The sequence below is a fragment of the Gopherus flavomarginatus genome, chromosome 3 (assembly GCF_025201925.1).
Source record: "Gopherus flavomarginatus isolate rGopFla2 chromosome 3, rGopFla2.mat.asm, whole genome shotgun sequence".
In the NCBI taxonomy this organism is placed as follows: domain Eukaryota; kingdom Metazoa; phylum Chordata; order Testudines; family Testudinidae; genus Gopherus; species Gopherus flavomarginatus.
In genome coordinates this window covers 285,522,072-285,540,887 of record NC_066619.1, presented here as the reverse complement: position 1 = coordinate 285,540,887, position 18,816 = coordinate 285,522,072, and the positions used below count along the sequence as shown (strand labels likewise).

The 18,816-nt window shown below is 55.1% G+C and overlaps 1 protein-coding gene across 1 annotated transcript in view; it reads right to left on the bottom strand.

Annotated features, from left to right (window-relative positions):
- Positions 1 to 18,582, bottom strand: part of HSPA12B (heat shock protein family A (Hsp70) member 12B) — a 68,124-nt gene extending 49,542 nt beyond the window's left edge. Inside the window, exons 1-2 of the mRNA XM_050943366.1 lie at positions 18,312 to 18,582; positions 5,760 to 5,820 (exon numbers count right to left, since the gene is read on the bottom strand). Of these exons, the coding sequence (XP_050799323.1) occupies positions 5,760 to 5,802 (43 nt within the window). The 5' untranslated portion in view covers positions 5,803 to 5,820; positions 18,312 to 18,582. The remainder of the gene's footprint in view (positions 1 to 5,759; positions 5,821 to 18,311) is intronic.
- Positions 18,583 to 18,816: the final 234 nt, after the last annotated feature.

Below are 18,816 nucleotides of genomic sequence, written 5' to 3'. Positions count from 1 at the left end.
AAACTGGCAAGCCTACGATGTGTCTCCGACTGCTCCCACCCTGCTGGGGGAAGGGAACAGTTCTGGCTATGACCATCTCAGCATCGCTAGGCCTGGCTGCAGATCAGAATGTAGGAAGCTTATCTGGGATTCAGGACGGCAAAAACGTCAAACTCCAGGAGCTTAGAACCCATCCAACCACTGACGTCAGCTTAGGATCAGCAGAGGTTTTGGCTCAGAGGAAAGAAAGACTTATTTTTTCCTCACTGAACCACACAAGCTTAGCTCCACCTCCTTCCACTGACCAGAGTGAGGTGGTTCTAGTCCAGGGTGGGGCAGTGTGGCCTAGCGGGTAGAACTGCAGGCTGCAGTCTCTTGTGCTCTCATCCTCGCTCCGCAACACTGATTCAGTGTGTGCAAGTCACACCTCTGCTCTGTGCCTCAGTTTTCCCACTTGTAATACAACCTCCGTGGCGAGGGAGGTTCAAGTTCGGGAAAGTTCTTAAAGCCTTGTCAGAGGCTGCCAATTAGCCATGTGTTCCTGGGGAAGATACTGACACCCTTTCCCTGCACCTGAAACCAGATCTGACTCAAGCATCCCCGGGCAGAAATAAGCAAACAACAAATAGAAGTGCCAGGAAAAACTGCTAAGCCTTTGGGAGCTTCCTGCTGCAGTCAGACACAAACAGCGCTGGCATTTTGGGGGATCATTGAATCTATTGTACTTCTGTGGCCACACATCGCCATAGTACGACTGCTTGAACAATCTGTGATGTATAACACCTCTACAAGGCAGGGCAGTGCCGGTGTCCTCCTTCTACCGATGGGGAATTGTGGCCCAAGGAGAGTAAATGCCTCACCCAAGAGCAAGGAACTGAATCGAGCTTTGCCAAGTTTTAGGTCAGTGCCCTGCTCTCTGGACCATCTCCCCCTCTCCGTAAAGGCTGCTGGCTGAGTGCTGAGCTCGTTGCATGTATCTGGATCGCTAGCTGACAGGTGCCATGCCTCTCCCAGGTTAATCAGCAGAGCGGGTGCAGAAGCAGATTTTGTACTTTTCTGAACATTGCTCTCCGATTCCTTCTGGGATTTGTTACAGACGCTCGCTACCGCTTGGGCCTAGAATCACTGCTTGAGAAGACACGGCTTCATTCCATTTGTGCCTGTTTCTAAGTGGGTTTCACTGTCGCCCGTGTCCAGGGCATTAATATTTGATTTTAAACAAAAAGGAAAGTCAGTCAGAACTTTTTAACTTAATGGGAAGAGACCAGCCCAGTGGGAACCGTGCGGGGCGTCCGGGATGAATTAGGAAACGCTTTAATAAACCATTGCTTTGAGAGCTAGAGATTCCATGAAACAATTTTGTCCAGGGCGGTGTCTCCCCAAACAAATTGCATTGCAAAGCGCTGTGCAGGGTTCTTGTAAATAATCTAATTGCCGAGCTAAATAATAAATAATATCAAACAAACTGCATTGCAAAGCGCTGTGCGGGGTTCTTGTAAATAATCTAATTGCCGAGCTAAATAATAAATAACATCAAACAAACTGCATTGCAAAGTGCTGTGCGGGGTTCTTGTAAATAATCCAATTGCCGAGCTAAGTAAGAAATCATACCCGCGGGTGGAGACAGAAATTTCAAAGGGGCGCAGTGAGCTTTTCAGCAGAGTGTCTGCAGTGAGATGGGACTCAGTAAAGGGCCTGGAGGTTGTGGGATCTGCAGAGAAGAGGGGATGAGATTGTGTGATGGGGACGGAGCAGAGGTTGGTTCTGGCCCAGAGAGCAGGGAAGGGAGGACAAAGAGGACGGTGGAGCAGGAGGGTTTTCAGAAAGGTGGGCAGCCTCCTGTTGGATTCTGAAAGGAGGAGGCGGCCAGCTAAGGTGGTAAGGACAGGAGTCTGTAACTCCTGCTTCTCTGTGCATGGGAGAAGGTAGGCTGGACACTGGCGAATGTCTGACTGGATCACAGTAGCACAGAGAGGGCACAACTGAGATTGGGGCTGCACCATGCTGAGCTGTGCACAGGTCCATTGTGGGAGACAGTCTCTTCCCCAAGCAGCTCGCAATCGAAAGAGGCAAGGGAAAGGTGATCGCCCCTATTTTACAAATGGAGGGGAAGGCACAGAAAGAATAAGGCCAAGGTTACACAGGGTATCTATGCCCGAGCCAGGATTTGAACCCAACTCTCCAGAGTCCTACGCTAGCACTTTAACCACAAAACTCCCTTCCCTTTCACTGCTGCCAAGTACCGGCAGCTCCCGCTAGCTTCAATGGACGTGCCAGGCTGTGGGGCTCAGAGCCCAACACACCAACAGTTGCAGCTAGCAACGGATGGGAAGGGTAACAAGAAGGGTTTCTACAGGTATGTTAGCAACAAGAAGGCGGTCAGGGAAAGTCTGGGACCCTTAATGAATGGGGGAGACAACTGAGTGACAGAGGGTGTGCAAAAAGCTGAAGTACTCAATGCTTGTTTTGCCTCGGTTTTCACAGACAAGGTCAGCTCCCAGACGGCTGCACTGGGCAGCACAGTATGGGGAGGAGGTGAGCAGCCCTCAGTGGTGAAAGAACAGAATAAAGACCATTTAGAAAAGCTGGACATGCACAAGTCCACGGGGCCAGATGCGCTGCATCCGAGGATGCCAGGAGCGCTGCCAGCTTTTTTGCCGCCCTAGGCAGCGGAAGGTCCCGCCCCTGACAGAGGTGGCGGAAGGTCCAGCTGCTGCGGTCGCCGCCCCCCAAACATTAGCGTCCTCGGTGACTGCCTAGGTCACCTAATGGGTTGCGCTGGCCCTGGATGATGCTGAGGGAGTTGGCTGATGTGACTGCAGAGCCATTGGACATTATCTTTGAAAACTCGTGGTGATCAGGAGAGGTCCAGGACAATTGGAAAAAGGCTAATGTAGTGCCCATCTTTAAAATAGGGAAGAAGGTGAATCCGGGGAACTACAGACCAGTCAGCCTCACCTCAGTCCCTGGAAAAATCATGGAGCAGGTCTTCAAGGAATCCATTCTGAAGCACTTGGAGGAGAGGAAGGTGATCAGGAACAGTCAGCATGGATTCACCAAGGGCAAGTCATGCCTGACCAACTGAATTGCCTTCTATGACAAGATAACTGGGTCTGTGGATATGGGGAAAGTGGTAGATGTGATATATCTTGACTTTAGCAAAGCTTTTGGTACAGTCTCCCACTGTATTCCTGCAGCAAGTTAAAGAAATATGGATTGGATGAATGGACTATAAGGTGGATAGAAAGCTGGCTAGATCGTTGGACTCAATGGGTAGTGATCAACGGTTCTATGTCTAGTTGGCAGCCGGTATCAAGTAGAGTGCCCCAAGGGTCGGTTCTGGGGCCAGTTTGGTTCAACAACTTCATTAATGACCTGGAGGATGGCGTAGGTTGCACCCTCAGCAAGTTTGCAGATGACACTAAATGGGGAGGAGTGGTAGATACGCTGGAGGGTAGGGATAGGGTCCAGAGTGACCTAGACAAATTGGAGGATTGGGCCAAAAGAAATCTGGTGAGGTTCAACAAGGACATGTGCAGAGTCCTGTACTTAGGATGGAAGAATCCCATGCACTGCTACAGACTGGGGACCAACGGCTAAGTAGCAGTTCTGCAGAAAAGGACCTGGGGATTACAGTGGATGAGAAGCTGGATATGAGTCAGCAGTGTGCCCTTGCTGCCAAGAAGGCTAATGGCATGCTGGGCTGCATTAGTAGGAGTGTTGCCAGAAAATTGAGGGAAGTGATTATCCCCCTCTATTCAGCACTGGTGAGGCCACATCTGGAGTATTGCGTCCAGTTTTGGGCCCCCCACTACAGAAAGGATGTGGACAAATTGGAGAAAGTCCAGCAGAGGGCAACAAAAATGATTAGGGGGCTGGGGCACATGGCTAATGAGGAGAGGCTGAGGGAACTGGGCTTATTAAGTCTGCAGAAGAGAAGAGTGAGGGGGGATTTGACAGCAGCCTTCAACTACCTGAAAGCGGGTTCCAAAGAGGATGGAGCTCGGCTGTTCTCAGTGGTGGCAGATGACAGAACAAGGAGCAATGGTCTCAAGTTGCAGTGGGGGAGGTCTAGGTTGGATATTAGGAAACACTATTTCACTAGGAGGGTGGTGAAGCTCTGGAATGGGTTACCTAGGGAGGTGGTGGAATCTCCACCCTTAGAGGTTTTTAAGACCCAGCTTGACAAAGCCCTGGGTGGGATGATTTAGTTGGGGTTGATCCTGCTTTGAGCAGGGGGTGGGACTAGATGACCTCCTGAGGTCCCTTCCAACCCTGATATTCTATGATTCACTGGCCCACAAGACAGTAGTGATGCATCCCAAGCATGTGCTACATTACAGAAGGCAAGTAGCTGTCAAGCTCTTTCCCTCTGCCGATCCCTCTCCTAGGCCATTTTCTCTGCATATCTCCCCCCTCCCACACACACACACACACACCCTGCCGGGTTCTCAAAATATTCCATCCAGGCAGGACTCTGAAGGGTATGGCTGATCCACAAGCCAGGTGCTGCTGTAGAATATTTCCTCTGGTAACATTTCTTATGGTGGCTACAGGCTTTTCCAGCTCATCTGTGGGCTGGTTATTAGCTAGAGACTAAGCCAGCACTGTGAAACTTGACACAAAAGTTTGAACCCAACCGAAATGTAGTTGTTGGCAGCCAGGACTTGGGTTTGGCCAGGTCTGGAAAGCAAGGCTAACTGCAAAATGTGAGTGTGCATAAAACCCCCATTGCAGGATATTGGGTTGGTTTGGCTCAGCCCTATCTTTTAGAGTCCTCAGTCTCTGTCTTTCTCTTTCGAACCACACCCCGCTCTGATGGCAACGGCTTTGTAACAGAAGGAGGTTGGGAGCGGGAGGCACTGTAATAAAGTGAATGTGTAAAGCTTTGCCTACATCCTTGCACCAGTGAAGTCAAAGAATCTCAGACATAAACTCAACCTGTTTAGTTTAACCAAGAGAAGCTTCCGGGGTGGACTTGGTCACAGGCAGTAAATACCTCCAGGGGGAACAGAAATTTGAGAACAGAAGGCTTTTCAGGCTAGCAGACATTGGTACCACGAGATCCAATGGCTGGAAGTTGAAGCTAGACAAACTCGGACTGGAAATAAGGTTTAACAGTGAGGGTAATTAACCACTGGAACAAGTTGTGGTGGATTCTCCATCACGGGTCATTTTCACATCAAGAGTGGATGTTTCCCTAACTCAAACATGAATTAATCAAGGGCAGTTCCATGATGTGTGTCGTATGGGAGGTCACACTAGATGATCACATTGGTCCCGGCTGGTGGTATGATCTATGAGGTGCTAGCAAAGAACTACTAGATCACAGCATATTTCAGTGCTCTGACCAGGCTTGTGGGAAGAGCCTTGAGCTCTGAAGCATCCACCCCTTCCTGTGGGTGACGATTCCACAGCCCAGCAGAACAGCTCGCTGTCAGGAGGGTTTTCCTTATGTTAAGCCTACATTTTCCTTTTCTTAATTTTGTCCCATTGCTCCAGGTTTCTTTCCATGGACCACATCCAATAATTCGTCTAACTAAGAGCATGCCAGCTATAATCAACTAATGCTTGTCTCTACCATATCTAACTACCTAGAAACCTACAATCAGAGTGTTAGACGGGACTGTCAAGGTCATCTAGTCTAACCCCCTACCAAGACGCAGGATTTGTTGTATCTAAACCTTTCAAGACAGATGGTACCCAGCCTAGGTACCTACATGGCCCTGCTCGCCAGCCCATCTGAGTACCAAAGTATCCAACCCATGAATAAGTCTTACCTGTCTGGAGAGTGTGCATCCCAGGATCTAGGAAGGTCGACATCTTCACATACCTTCCTGGCTGAAAATTCAGAAGAACACAGAGGTAAGCATTGTGTCCTGTGTGCTTCATGCTCCTGAGATGCCCTTGAGAAGTGTTTACTGCATCCCCCACTAGCAGTTGTTCCACAAAGAGGACAACAGACTACTACCACTGCTAGCTAATGGAGTTCCTCCTTTAGCTCAGCTGGATGTGGTTTGTGCTTTGGTGCTGAAAGTCCTGCATTCAAGTCCTACCTGAGGATGAGGGTTGTTACAATCGCACTGACTAGTGATGGGCCATTCACCACAGGGGCAGAGAACCTCTAGTGATCAGATGGGAAAGCTCAGGACCTTCTGGGTTTGGCTTGGCATCTGGACCAGTCTAGGGGCATGTTGGGGCATGTGCTTCTGAAGCACAGACACTTAGAAAAGTTGCACTGGTTTGACTACAACAAGATGAGCGCTAGTGAGAGTGATCTAAGGGTGATGCTGCTTCACGGGCACTCGCAGTGGAGCTTCGCACAGGTTTGACTCGGTCCCTTTGGTAACACAGGTGCAACTCCCCTAGTCTAGAGAAGGCTACAGCAACTTACAGACAGACAGGCATGCGATGCTTATGCCCTGCTACAACCTGTTCTGCAGACCCAAACCCCGCTCCTGCCTTGTTCTTCTCCACCCCACCCATGGCCTAGGGCTGATGAGGAGAGTAATCACCCTGGGTGCCAACCACCAAGGGGCACCGTACCACTGTGCTTTTTTTTTTTTAACTCCGCTCTGATTGGCCGGTACTTTTAAAACGATTAACGTTTTTTTTCTCTACTGATTGGCTGGCTGTGGGGGATTCTGGCTTGACCACTAAGGTGGGGGTGGGTGGCTCTGCTGCATTGTGTCTCCTGGCCAGGCTGCTGCGGCTCCTGGCCTGGCACTTTTCCTGCCTTGCTAACCTCTCGCCCTCCATTTCCGGCTCAGACCTGGGCCCCATGGCTGCTCAGGACCTCTTGCCGCAGCTGCACTCTTCCTACCACCTCCCTCCAGCTGCCGTTTGTGACCCCCTTCACCCAGGGGACATCTGCGAACGTTCGCTCTGGAGCCGGGTCAGGATTTCTGACAGCCCCGATTTGTTCAGATCAGGGGGTTCGCTTTGAGACCATCCCGACGGGCTGGCGATCTGTCCAGCAGTCGAGCCCCATCCCAGCAAACTCCCGTGACGCTTGGGCTGTGTTCCTCGCGGGCCACCTCTCTTCAGCGGTTGCAAAGTGCCGGCCATGGACAAAGAAGAGATTCTCCCGGGAGGAACGGATGAGGATGAGGAGCGTAGCAGGGGGCCGTCCTGGAGCACCAATGCTCAGCTTAGGCCAGCTTCCCCGAGCAGCCAGTTCCAGTCCCGGTTCACGGAGCCCACAGCCGTCCTGCCAGCCTGCGTTCCCCCTACAGGCTGCCTGCTCTCTCTCTCCTCCTGGCCTTTTTAGAGGTTTCCCTCTTATGTACGCTCCAGGCCTGATCTGGCCACATGACCTGCCTATCATGTGACTGTGCTGCCTGGAGAGAAGCTGAAGAAGTCACAGGTGGGGCTGGACCCAGAATCTCTTAAAGGGGCCAGTCTTCCTGGGACAAGGTGCACTGGACTCCTGAGTGGAGCTAGAGAGGGAAATGAAAAAGTGTTTGGCCTGAAAAGATTTTGATTGTCAGGTTTTGGGCACAAATTTGCACGTTTTCTCTTTAAAAGTTTTCACATTTTTGTCAGAAAAAAAATCAAACATTTGTTGGCCAAAAACTCAGTTTTCAGGTTTTGGGAAAAAGCTATTTTTCATGCAAAGAGTATTTTGCACAAAAAAATATTGATCAGCTGAATTCCTTCATTTTCCTGGCTAACATCCAGGCTTGAGGCTCTGCAGATTAGAACAAATCATGCTGGATGTCTCAGGGGCTACTGGGCCTTCAGATTGGCACGTATGCATGCTCCTGAAACTCTGGTCCTGGGCATGAGAACCGGGATTAGCTAATCTGGGAAGAGGCCTTGTCCGAAGCCAAACCCACCCACACACTGATAGTCAGGCAGCCAATTTCCAAGTCCCAGCAGCCCCATGAGAAAAAAGCTTGTGCTAAAAATGGCAGGTACCAAGCCGTTCCCTAAACAGATGCATTTCCCTTCTGGCAGCCCCTATTGCCTTGTAAATAAAACAGTTGATGCAGCAGGAGGAGAAGGAGTGAGCCCAATGTGACCCAGGGATCTAAATCTGCCACCAGGAATAAAACACTAGCAGTAAAAGAGGGGCTGTCTGTTGCAAGCTTACAGGAGGATTCTCAATAGGCTGATGCTTAGAGAAAACTGGGCTGCAAACTGCAGGCCACTCTGGTGAAAAGATTGTTTCCCAGGAGCTGATTAGCTCCTTTCCAACAGGCCGGCCTGTGAATCGCATCCTGAAAGCTCAGCGCGAGGTTCCTCTGGGAAGATATGGCTCGTCCAGACTTGGCAAGTAGCAATACTCTCGCTGCAGCTTATCACGAATTATCGATGGATGTTTGTTCTGGCAACCCCTGCATCACACGTCCGTGGAGAGCATGCAGGGTGACAGGCTGGAGAAAGCTTGTCTAACACGTACCGTGCTGGCGGGAGGTGTCAAAATGATAGCTCCTCGTGGCTTTAGCCACACCCACAATCCCCCCACACGGAAGGGACAAGCACAGAGACGATCAGGACAGCGATACATTTTAGAGGGGTCATGGAGAAGTCCCCTCTGAGCCCACCCTCCTCACCCTGCTGCTGGCCACTAACGTTCTCCCATCAGCTGAGCGTGAAGCAGTTCTATCTGGAGCTCGCTGCTGCTGCTGCTTCGGGATCGGCCAGCAGGGGTTGCTCAGGGTGCAAGCCTGGGAGCTAAGGGTGCTATTTTCACAAGGTTCCCAACTCCTGCTGATTTCTTTCTCCTGCATTTTTTTCCCCCAACGTGAAGCTTTTATTTGGATGGTAGGGAAACACTTTGTATTTACTCCTGTGCGTTGTAGCATGACAGGACGGTCTAGCAAGGCGGGGAGCTCTCCCACGCCGCTGGGGCAGAGGCCTAGCATAGGCAGGGAAGTGATCAATTAACTCCAGCGGGACTGACTGTCAGTATCCCAAGGTATCTTCACACAACTCTGGCAGGAGCCGCAAAGGGAGAGAAACCGGCTCCTGGGAAGAGCTCCCTGGCCAGTGCAGAACTGGCATAGTGGCCCTGCTCCCAGCCTCCGAGTGACGGTGGGACATAGTTCTCCTCACGCTGGATATTTTCTGCTTCCTAGGCCGTAAGGATCCACCTGCTTGAGACTGCGTCCCCTGCCACAGGGCTGCTCTAAGGGGGTTTAAAGTCCCCTTTCCTCCTTCCCCTTTATTTCTCGAGCTGGGTGCAGGAACATGGTGAGAGTTGGTGCTGCTAGACAGCAGTCGTGCCCGGCAGGCCATCTGAAGGAGGCAGGGGTTCCAAGCACGTGCCTGGGGCGGCAAGCCATGGGGGGCAACCTGCCAGTCGCTGTGAGGGCAGCAGACAGGCTGCTTTCAGCAGCATACTGCGGGAGGTCCGCCAGTCCTGCAGCTTCGGCAGCAATTTGGCGGTGGGTACGCCGAAGGTGCAAGATTGGTGGACCTCCCGCAGGTGTGCCGCAGAATCCGCGTTACCGGTGGACCTCCTGCAGGCAAGCCGCCGAATCCGCGTTACCGGCGGACCTCCCGCAGGTGTGCTGCTGAATCCGCGTTACTGGCAGACCTCCCGCAGGCGTGCCGCCAAGTCCGTGTTACCAGCAGACCTCCCGCAGGCGTGCCACCGAATCCGTGTTACTGGTGGACCTCCTGCAGGCGTGCCGCCGAATCCGCGTTACCGGCAGACCTCCTGCAGGCGTGCCGCCGAATCCGTGTTACCGGCGGACCTCCCGCAGGCATGCTGCCGAGTCCGCGTTACCGGCGGATCTCCCTCAGGCGTGCTGCCGAATCCGCATTACCGGCAGACCTCCCGCAGGCGTGCTGCTGAAAGCTGCCTGACTGCTGTGCTTGGGGCAGCAAAATACATAAAGCCACCCCTGGAAGGAAGGGCTCTAAACCACAGACAGACCACATGGGCTGTGATCCTCTCGGATCTCATGAAATACACCCGCAGGGTCAGGACTAGTTTGCACCGGGCTGCAAGGGTGTTGAAAGAAGTGATTGTCACGGAGTGTGGGGAGTCCGGCCCTGCACTCCTCTTCCTGGGACCCACAGTGACTCTCAGCCAGCCAGTAAAACAGAAGGTTTATTGGACAACAGGAACACCGGTTACAGTAGAGCTTGCAGGCACAGTCAGGACCCCTCCACCGAGTCCTTCTGGGCTTTCAGGGTGCTTGGATCCTAGCTAGGATACCCTGAATTCCGCCCCAAGCCCAAACTCAAAACTGCTTCCCTCCTGCCACTCCCTTCCTTTGTTCCCTTCCCGGGCAAAGGTGTTGACTTTTCCCCTCCCTTACCTAGCTCAGGTTACAGGCCCTGGCATCGTCCATCCCCTAAAGTCCTCCCCTGCTCTCCCACTCCCCACACAGACAGTCCCTACTGCATCACATCTCTCCCCCCTTCGAGACTGAACTGAGCGGGGTCACTCTGCCCAGTGACCTGGGGAAGATCAGGGCCCCCTCTCCAGGACAACGCATCCACTGTCAGGTTGGCACTTCCCTTCACATGGACCACGTCCATGTCATAGTCCTGCAGGAGCAGGCTCCACCTCAGGAGCTTGGCGTTGGCTCCTTTCATCTGGTGCAGCCAGGTCAGGGGAGAGTGGTCGGTGTACACGGTGAAGTGTCGCCCAAAGAGATATGGCTCTAGCTTCTTAAGGGCCCAAACCATGGCCAGGCATTCCTTCTCGATGGCCGCGTAGCTTTGTTCCCGGGTAGCAGCTTCTTACTCAGGTACACGATGGGGTGTCTCTCCCCCTTTTCATCCTCCTGCATTAACACTGCCCCCAGTCCCGTGTCTGAGGCATCAGTGAACACCATAAAGGGTTTGTCAAAATCTGGGTTTGCCAGAACTGGGCCACTAACCAGAGCCTCCTTCAGCGCCCGGAAAGCCTCCTGGCACTGCTCAGTCCAGATCACCTTGTCTGGCTTCCCCTTTTTGCACAGCTCAGTGATGGGGCCGGCTATGGCACTAAAGTGGGGCACGAACCTTCGATAGTACCCCGCCATCCCAATAAAGGCCTGGACCTGCTTTTTGGTTTGGGGAGCAGGCCAATCGCTGATCACCTCCACCTTGGCTGGTTCCGGCTTCAGGCAGCCGCTCCCCACCCGATGGCCCAGGTAAGATACTTCAGCCATCCCCACCTTGCACTTCTCAGCCTTTACTGTTAACCCAGCCTTTCGGAGTCGGTCTAGGACTTGTTTAACCTGGGACATGTGGTCCTCCCAGGTCTGGCTGAAGACGCAGATGTCGTCAATATACGCCACGGCAAAACTCTCCATCCCCCTCAGTAGCTGATCCACCAGGCGCTGGAAGGTGGCCGGCGCTCCCTTGAGGCCGAAGGGCAGGGTCAGAAACTCATAGAGCCCCAGAGGGGTGATAAAGGCCGATTTCAGCCTGGCATCTGCGCCCAGCGGCACTTGCCAGTTGCCTTTGGTAAGATCCATAGTGGTGAGGTACCGAGCACCTCCCAGCTTGTCTAGGAGCTCGTCAGGCCTGGGCATAGGGTAGACATCAGATACGGTGATGGCATTGAGCTTTCGATAGTCCACACAGAACCGGATTGACCCATCCTTCTTGGGGACTAGCACCACTGGCGAGGCCCAAGGGCTGGAAGACGGCTGGATCACCCCCAAAGCCAGCATGTCCCTGACCTCTCTTTCAAGATCCTGGGCAGTTTTACCAGTGACCCGAAAAGGGGAGCATCTTATAGGGGCATGTGACCCGGTCTCCACCCGGTGGACAGTCAAATTAGTGCGTCCAGGCTGGTTGGAAAACAGCTGTCGGTACAGATGCAGCACCCCTCTGATCTCAGCGTGCTGGCCCGGGGTCAGTTGATCAGAGAGGGGAATCGCCTCCAGGGAGGAACCAGCTTTTGTCCCAGGGAATAGATCTACTAAGGGGTCATCTCTCTGCCCCTCCCAATGTCCACACACGGCCAACACCACATTCCCCCTGTCATAGTATGGTTTCATCATGTTCACATGGTACACCCGACGGTGATGTGCCCGGTTTGACAGCTCCACCACATAGTTTACCTCATTCAGTTCCTTGATAACCTTGAAGGGCCCTTCCCAGGCGGCCTGGAGTTTGTTTCTCCTCACGGGGATGAGAACCATCACCTGATCCCCGGTGGCGAAGGCACGGGCTCGTGCTGTGCGGTCATACCAGACCTTCTGCCTCCTCTGGGCTCGGGCCAGATTCTCCCTGGCCAGGCCCATGAGCTCGGCCAGTCTTTCCCGGAAGGTCAGGACATACTCCACCACTGACTCTCCCTCGGGAGCGGCCTTCCCCTCCCATTCGTCCCTCATCAGGTCTAGGAGCCCCCTCACCCGCCTTTCATACAACAGTTCGAAAGGTGAAAACCCGGTAGATTCCTGGGGTACCTCCCTGTATGCAAACAGCAGGTGAGGTAAGTACTTGTCCCAATCTTGCGGGTGCTGGTTCATAAATGTTTTTAGCATCATCTTCAGCATCCCGTTGAACCTTTCCACCAGCCCGTTGGACTGGGGGTGATACGCTGAGGCCCAGTTGTGCTGGACCCCACATTTCTGCCATAAGGACCGGAGCAGGGCCGACATGAAGTTGGACCCCTGGTCCGTTAAGACCTCCTTGGGGAACCCCACCCGGCTGAAAATTGTCAGCAGCGCATCTGCCACTGTGTCTGCTTCAATAGAGGACAAGGCCGCCGCCTCGGGGTAGCGAGTGGCAAAATCCACCACCACCAGGATGTATTTCTTCCCTGACCGGGTCGTCTTGCTGAGGGGTCCCACTATGTCCATGGCCACCTTCTGGAAAGGTTCTTCTATGATGGGTAAAGGCCTCAAAGCCGCTTTCCCCTTGTCCCGGGCCTTCCCCACCCTCTGGCAGGGGTCACAGGATTGGCAGTACTGTCGGACATGGGTAAAGACCCCAGGCCAGTAAAAGTTCTGTAGCAGCCTCTGCCTGGTGCGCCGGATTCCCTGGTGCCCTGCGAGAGGGATGTCATGGGCCAGGTACAGCAGCTTGTGATGAAACTTCTGGGGAACCACCAGCTGCCTCCTGATCCCCCATGACTCTACTTCCCCTGGGGGAGCCCATTCTCGGTACAGGAACCCCTTCTCCCACAGGAACCTCTCCTTGCAACCTCTCCTCATGGTCTGTACCGCACTAAGGTCAGCCCGGTCCCTGTGCTTCCGCAAGGAGGGATCTTTCTGCACTTCGGCCTGGAACTCAGCAGCTGGGACAGGGATGGGGACCGGCTCTCTCTTGCTGGCTGGGTCTGAGGCCGCAGCCTCTCTGGACCGTGCCCCTGGGCGTTCCCCGCTCCCTGGGTTAGGGTCCTGCACCTCGGGTCGAGTACCTTCCCCATTGTCGGGGAGCAGTGCCCTTTGCCGACTCTGACTACGAGTCACGACCAGGGCACTCTGGGTGTTACTAGGCCAGTCCTCAAGGTCCCCTCCCATTAACACATCAGTGGGCAAATATTGGTGTACCCCCACATCCTTGGGGCCCACCTTGGCCCCCCATTTCAGGTGTACCCTTGCCACGGGTACCTTGAATGGGGTCCCGCCCATGCCCATTAGGGTTAGGTAGGTGTCGGGCACCATCCGATCTGAGGCCACCACCTCGGGCCGGGCCAGCGTCACCTCTGCGCCCGTGTCCCAGTACCCAGTGACCTTCCTCCCATCCACTTCCAGGGAAACAATGCACTCTTTCCGGAGGGGCAGCCCCGCGCCCATCCGGTAAACCACAAACCCGGAACCTGGAGCATCCACAGGTGGTACGTTGCCAGCCCCCCTTTCCTGGGAATGTAGCCCCTCCTCTGATTGGGTTTTTACCCAGTCCACTCTCTGCGGGTTGGGTCTGCTTGGTCTGTCCCTGAGCTTGGGGCACTGGGCCCGTATGTGACCTCGTTGGCCACAGCGATAGCAGCCCATATCTCGTGGGTCCCCTTGAGTGGGTCGGAGGGACCTGCCGCTGGATGTTCCCCTTTTGGGGGGGTTCTCCATAGGCCCCCTTTGGGAGGTCCCATGATGACTCTCTCTCTGCGTTGAGGCAGGCTTGCTCCTTCGAGACTCCTCCCTGCCATCCCCTGCCCGACTGTCCACAAATTGGTCGGCCAGCTGGCCTGCATGCTGCGGGTTCTCCGGCTTCTGGTCCATCAACCACAGCCTCAGGTCGGACGGGCACTGCTCGTACAGGTGCTCCAGTATAAATAGGTCAAGCAGGTCCTCTTTAGTTTGGGCCCCAGCTGTCCACTTGCGAGCATACCCCTGCGCCCGTTTGACCAGTTGTAGGTATGTGACCTCACGGGTTTTACGCTGGCTCCGGAACTTTTTCCGGTACATCTCAGGAGTCAGCCCAAACTCGCGGAGCAGGGCCTGTTTGAACAGTTCGTAGTCCCCTGCCTCCGCCCCTTTCATTCGGCTGTACACCTCCACGGCTGTGGAGTCCAGTAAGGGGGTGAGAACTGCGATCCTGTCTGCAGGGTCAACCCTGTGCAGCTCGCAGGCATTCTCAAAGGCCGTCAGGAAGGTATCTATGTCCTCCCCCTCCTTGCGCCGGGGCAGCAAGTGCTTATCAAAGCTCTTTGTAGGCTTGGGTCCCCCTCACTCACCGCAGCCGGGGCCTCACTGCTCCTCAGCTGGGCCAGGTCCAGCTCATGTTTAAGCTGTTTCTCCTTCTCCTCCCACTCACGCTGGCGCTGGTTCTCCTCATGTTTACGCTGTTTCGCCTTCTCCTCCAGCTCTCGCCTCTTTAACTCGAGCTCTTCCCGTCTCAGCTCCCTTTCATATTCCAGCCGCCTCTGCTCCACGGATGCCGAGTGTTGCCTGGAGGATCCTCTGCTGGGGGGTGAGCTTCGCCGGGAGGCTCCCCTGCTGGCCGAGGGGGTCACGGTGCCCTCGGTATACACTGGGCTCCTCCCGGCCCTTCCCCTACGCCTAGGAAGGGGGGGTCTCGGGAAGCCCTCGTCCGCCGGCTGACCACTCCCAGCGGGGACAGACACTGGTGCCTGCGCTGCATCTGCCCGACTGCTTCCCTCAGAGACAGGGCTCCGTTCATTCATGCGGTCTCCCTGCTCCAGCTGGGCAATCAGCTGGTCCTTGGTGCGTCTCCCTGGGTGCAGCCCCCTCTGCTTGCACAGCTCCAGCAGGTCACACTTGCGCCGCTTGGCATACATCTTCCTGCTGGCCACTCACAGGCCGGGGTGCTCGCCGCTCCCCATGGTTTCCAGGGGGACCCCTAGTGCACCAGCCCTTCGTGAGGTCACCACCTCTCTGCCAGGGTCGAGCTGCCGACTCCTTCGCCCCTGGGACCGCTCGCTGCAATCCCCCGGGGGACCCTGTTACTGCAAAGTCCTTCTCACTGGGCACACACTCCCAGGGGTTAACCACCCCTTCGTTTTACTGCTCCCCAGTCACTTACTGCAGGAAGTGCCGTCCACGGGGTGCAGTATCTCCCACCGCTGCCACCAGTTGTCACGGAGTGTGGGGAGTCCGGCCCTGCACCCCTCTTCCTGGGACCCACAGTGACTCTTAGCCAGCCAGTAAAACAGAAGGTTTATTGGACAACAGGAACACCGGTTACAGCAGAGCTTGCCGGCACATTCAGGACCCCTCCACCGAGTCCTTCTGGGCTTTCAGGGTGCTTGGATCCTAGCTAGGATACCCTGATTTCCGCCCATCCAGCCCCAAGCCCAAACTCAAAACTGCTTCCCTCCTGCCACTCCCTTCCTTTGTTCCCTTCCCGGGCAAAGGTGTTGATCTTTCCCCTCCCTTACCTAGCTCAGGTTACAGGCCCTGGCATCGTCCATCCCCTAGAGTCCTCCCCTGCTCTCCCACTCCCCACACAGACAGTCCCTACTGCATCACATCGATGCTGAGTTTTCATCAGGGCAAGTGCTTTCCCCTGGGGCAGTAGCAGACACAATACCCTAGCAAGGACTGGGAGATGAGAGCTAAAGCCAAGGTCCTGGCCTCTTGTGTCCAATAACAATCTCATGGCCTGCCCCACCCCGCTCTGCTGGGGTACCTCAGGCCAGACCTCCCACACCCACTGCGACTCCAACCCTGTTCCCCTTTGCTAAGCTCAGCGAATGCATCTCGGCATGGACCATGCAGCACCAACTCCAGTCCTGGGCTCCCACGCATCTCCCTGGGCCCCATGGCCCTCCCCTCTCTCCCACCATGAAATTCCTCCTGGGCAGAGAGCACCCAGTGGCTAAGCTTCGGAGGAGACCCACAAACTCAGGTTCCCTGGGAGCAAAAGCAACCCGGGAAGCCTGGCCTTGCGAGGTAGTGGACGCGGCCTGTAACCCATTGTGGTTGTTACCGCGCTGCGAGTACCCACAGGAGAGCAGAGCACCCCATCCTGGCCCTAGGCCGGGAACTACGTGGTGTCTTTGGACTCGGCATGGTCACTCCTGTATCTGCTACCCTCCCTCCAGCCAGGGCTTGGTTTGTGTCTCTGGCAGAGGCTGACTTGCTTACTGGAGCAGAACCCGAGGAGGCTGTGGGGTCAGGGACCAGAGGGAGAGACTGCAACGAACAAGGAGCCGCTCCCACTTTCCAGCAGCTTTGGATGGAAGCGTAGCCTGTTCCTGGGCCCACGTAGCTACCACTAGCACTGCCAGTAAGTACAGTCGTCCCTCGTGCGCCCAGCGACAAGGGGGCCCGGGGCAGGATCGTCACAAGGGGAAGAGTGAGGTGTTGTCTCAAAGGCTGTCTGGGGGGTAAATGAGGGTTTTCTTTCCATCCTCTACCGAGCACCTTACTGGGGTGGGTTCCCTTGTATGCCATACAACATGCATCTGTGAACACACACACAAAACCCCCATCACACCTGTGCACAAGCATGCTGTCTCCTCCTGCACAATCAGCTACACACAGACTCCTCCGTGCACAACTCCTTACCGTGCACCCACCATCTATCTGCACCCACGCGCACACCCACCAACACACACGCGCCTACCCCACCCACGATCACCTCCACATAGCCCGCATCTGTACCACCCTCCGCCAAGTCACGCCACCTCCTAGATGTCCCTGCCCGGCCTGGCGCACACATAGACACACGTGTGCCCACAAGCAGACACGTTCTCCCCCAGGTCTCAGGGAGTGGCTCGGCTCCCCCAAGAACAAAGCATCAGGGGATACACCCCCAGAAGTCCTATCGACACACGGGGGTGCACAGAACCAGGGAGGGCACGGTCACTCGGGTCGGGCTTTGCCATGCGGTTAACCTGGGATGTGATAACTCTGCAGGGAAGACATCCCCTTCCCTGAATGAGCCCAGCCTCTCGGCTCTGGAAATCTCAGATAAAGGGGATCCTCAGAAGATCATCCCCTCCCGGCCCCAGCACTTACTGCTTTGGATCAAGTTGTAAATAGTTAAGAAGCGATGTTTCTTAGAGCTTTATAGTATTTCTGCTTCCATGAAAACCAGCGAGGGAAATAAATTAGCTACAGCTCATGGAAGTCAGAGCTGGGTGGGGCAGAAGGGTGAGGGCAGCTCCCGTATAAAGCGGGGAATTAGGAGCCATCTCCCTGGCAGGGGAGGCATCATAAAGTGCAGTTAATCAGTGCATGATCGTCGCTCTCAGACCCAACACTATGGAATTACAAAGTATTCCTCTTGAAGAAGCTCCTTGGGGCCTACAGAAGTTCGGATGCAGCTGTAAAGTTTGCCTGTCTGAAGTCCCAATCAGCAAGAATGTCTATGGCCCTGCTGGGACAGAAAAGCCTCAAATCCATGACATGAAATGAACCAGGGAACTGAGGTTTTCATTGGCCATTTGTTGGAAAACATGTCGCTTTCCTGCTGGCAATGACTTTATCCAGCGGAGACAAGCGAGCAGGACGGCAGTCCACCCCGAGGCAAAGTGGGAATAGACTGCGGGCCTCCCGGCACAAACAATTCACAATACTTAGGGCTGGCTGCGTACGGTGCTTGGCATCGGCAGAACCCAACACGCTTCGCAGGGGCAGGTAATCGGCGGGGTTCCCATATCGCTATGGCCTAGGCCAGCAGAGCCAGGGCTAAACCCCAGAAATGCAGATTCCTTGTTTGCGGGCCACTCTCCCTGCCAGAGGTGGGAGTTGAACCCACAAGTGCTGACTCCCACTCCGGGCTCGCTCCACGTTCCCTCCCACAGCTAGCAGTAGAAGCCAGGAATCCTGAGTTACAGCCCATTCGAGCACACTCCCTTCCCCACACTACAGACCCCCTTCAGCCCCCCTCTCCAGTGCTCCCCTGCGTCTAATGCACATTTCACACTGGCGGGCAACCAAGCCCCTTCCCAGCTCCAGCTCAGGTGGCCCCAGCAGCATCACTCCCCAGCCCAGGGTCTCCCAAAGGGCCCAGCGTACCCTCACCTCTGAGGTGCGGCACAGAGAAGCTTTGATCCCGCCTGTCTGAGCCGATGGTGCCTTTAGCTCCAGCTGTGCAGCTCCTCCATGCTCAGCTTGTTCTCTGTCAGCCCAGAGACCGACGGAGCTGCCCTCAGCCCCCACCCAAGGATTTTCCTCTTGGTCTCCTGATCCCCCCTTTCTCCCAGCAGACGGTCATGCCAAGGAGGGCTGCTCCTGGCCTCGGTGCGTTCTTCTCCGACAGCCCACCCTGGCTGCACTCCTGCCTTTCTTTATGGTTTCCTCTAGCTTCCCAAAGTACTTTCCTCCCACCCCCGAGCCCTGGCCCAGCCCAGGCAGTGTTTCAAATTGCAATCCCAGCTGCAGATGTGAGAGGGGAGGAGGCAGGGCTAGCCCTCCGCAGGGACTGAAACCTAAACTCCGAGCTTGGCTCACGCCAGGGCCTCCCCGCAGCCCCTGTGTGCAGGAGGCCAGCGGCAGGCGGTGGGGGCTCACAGCTCCCTGTACAGCC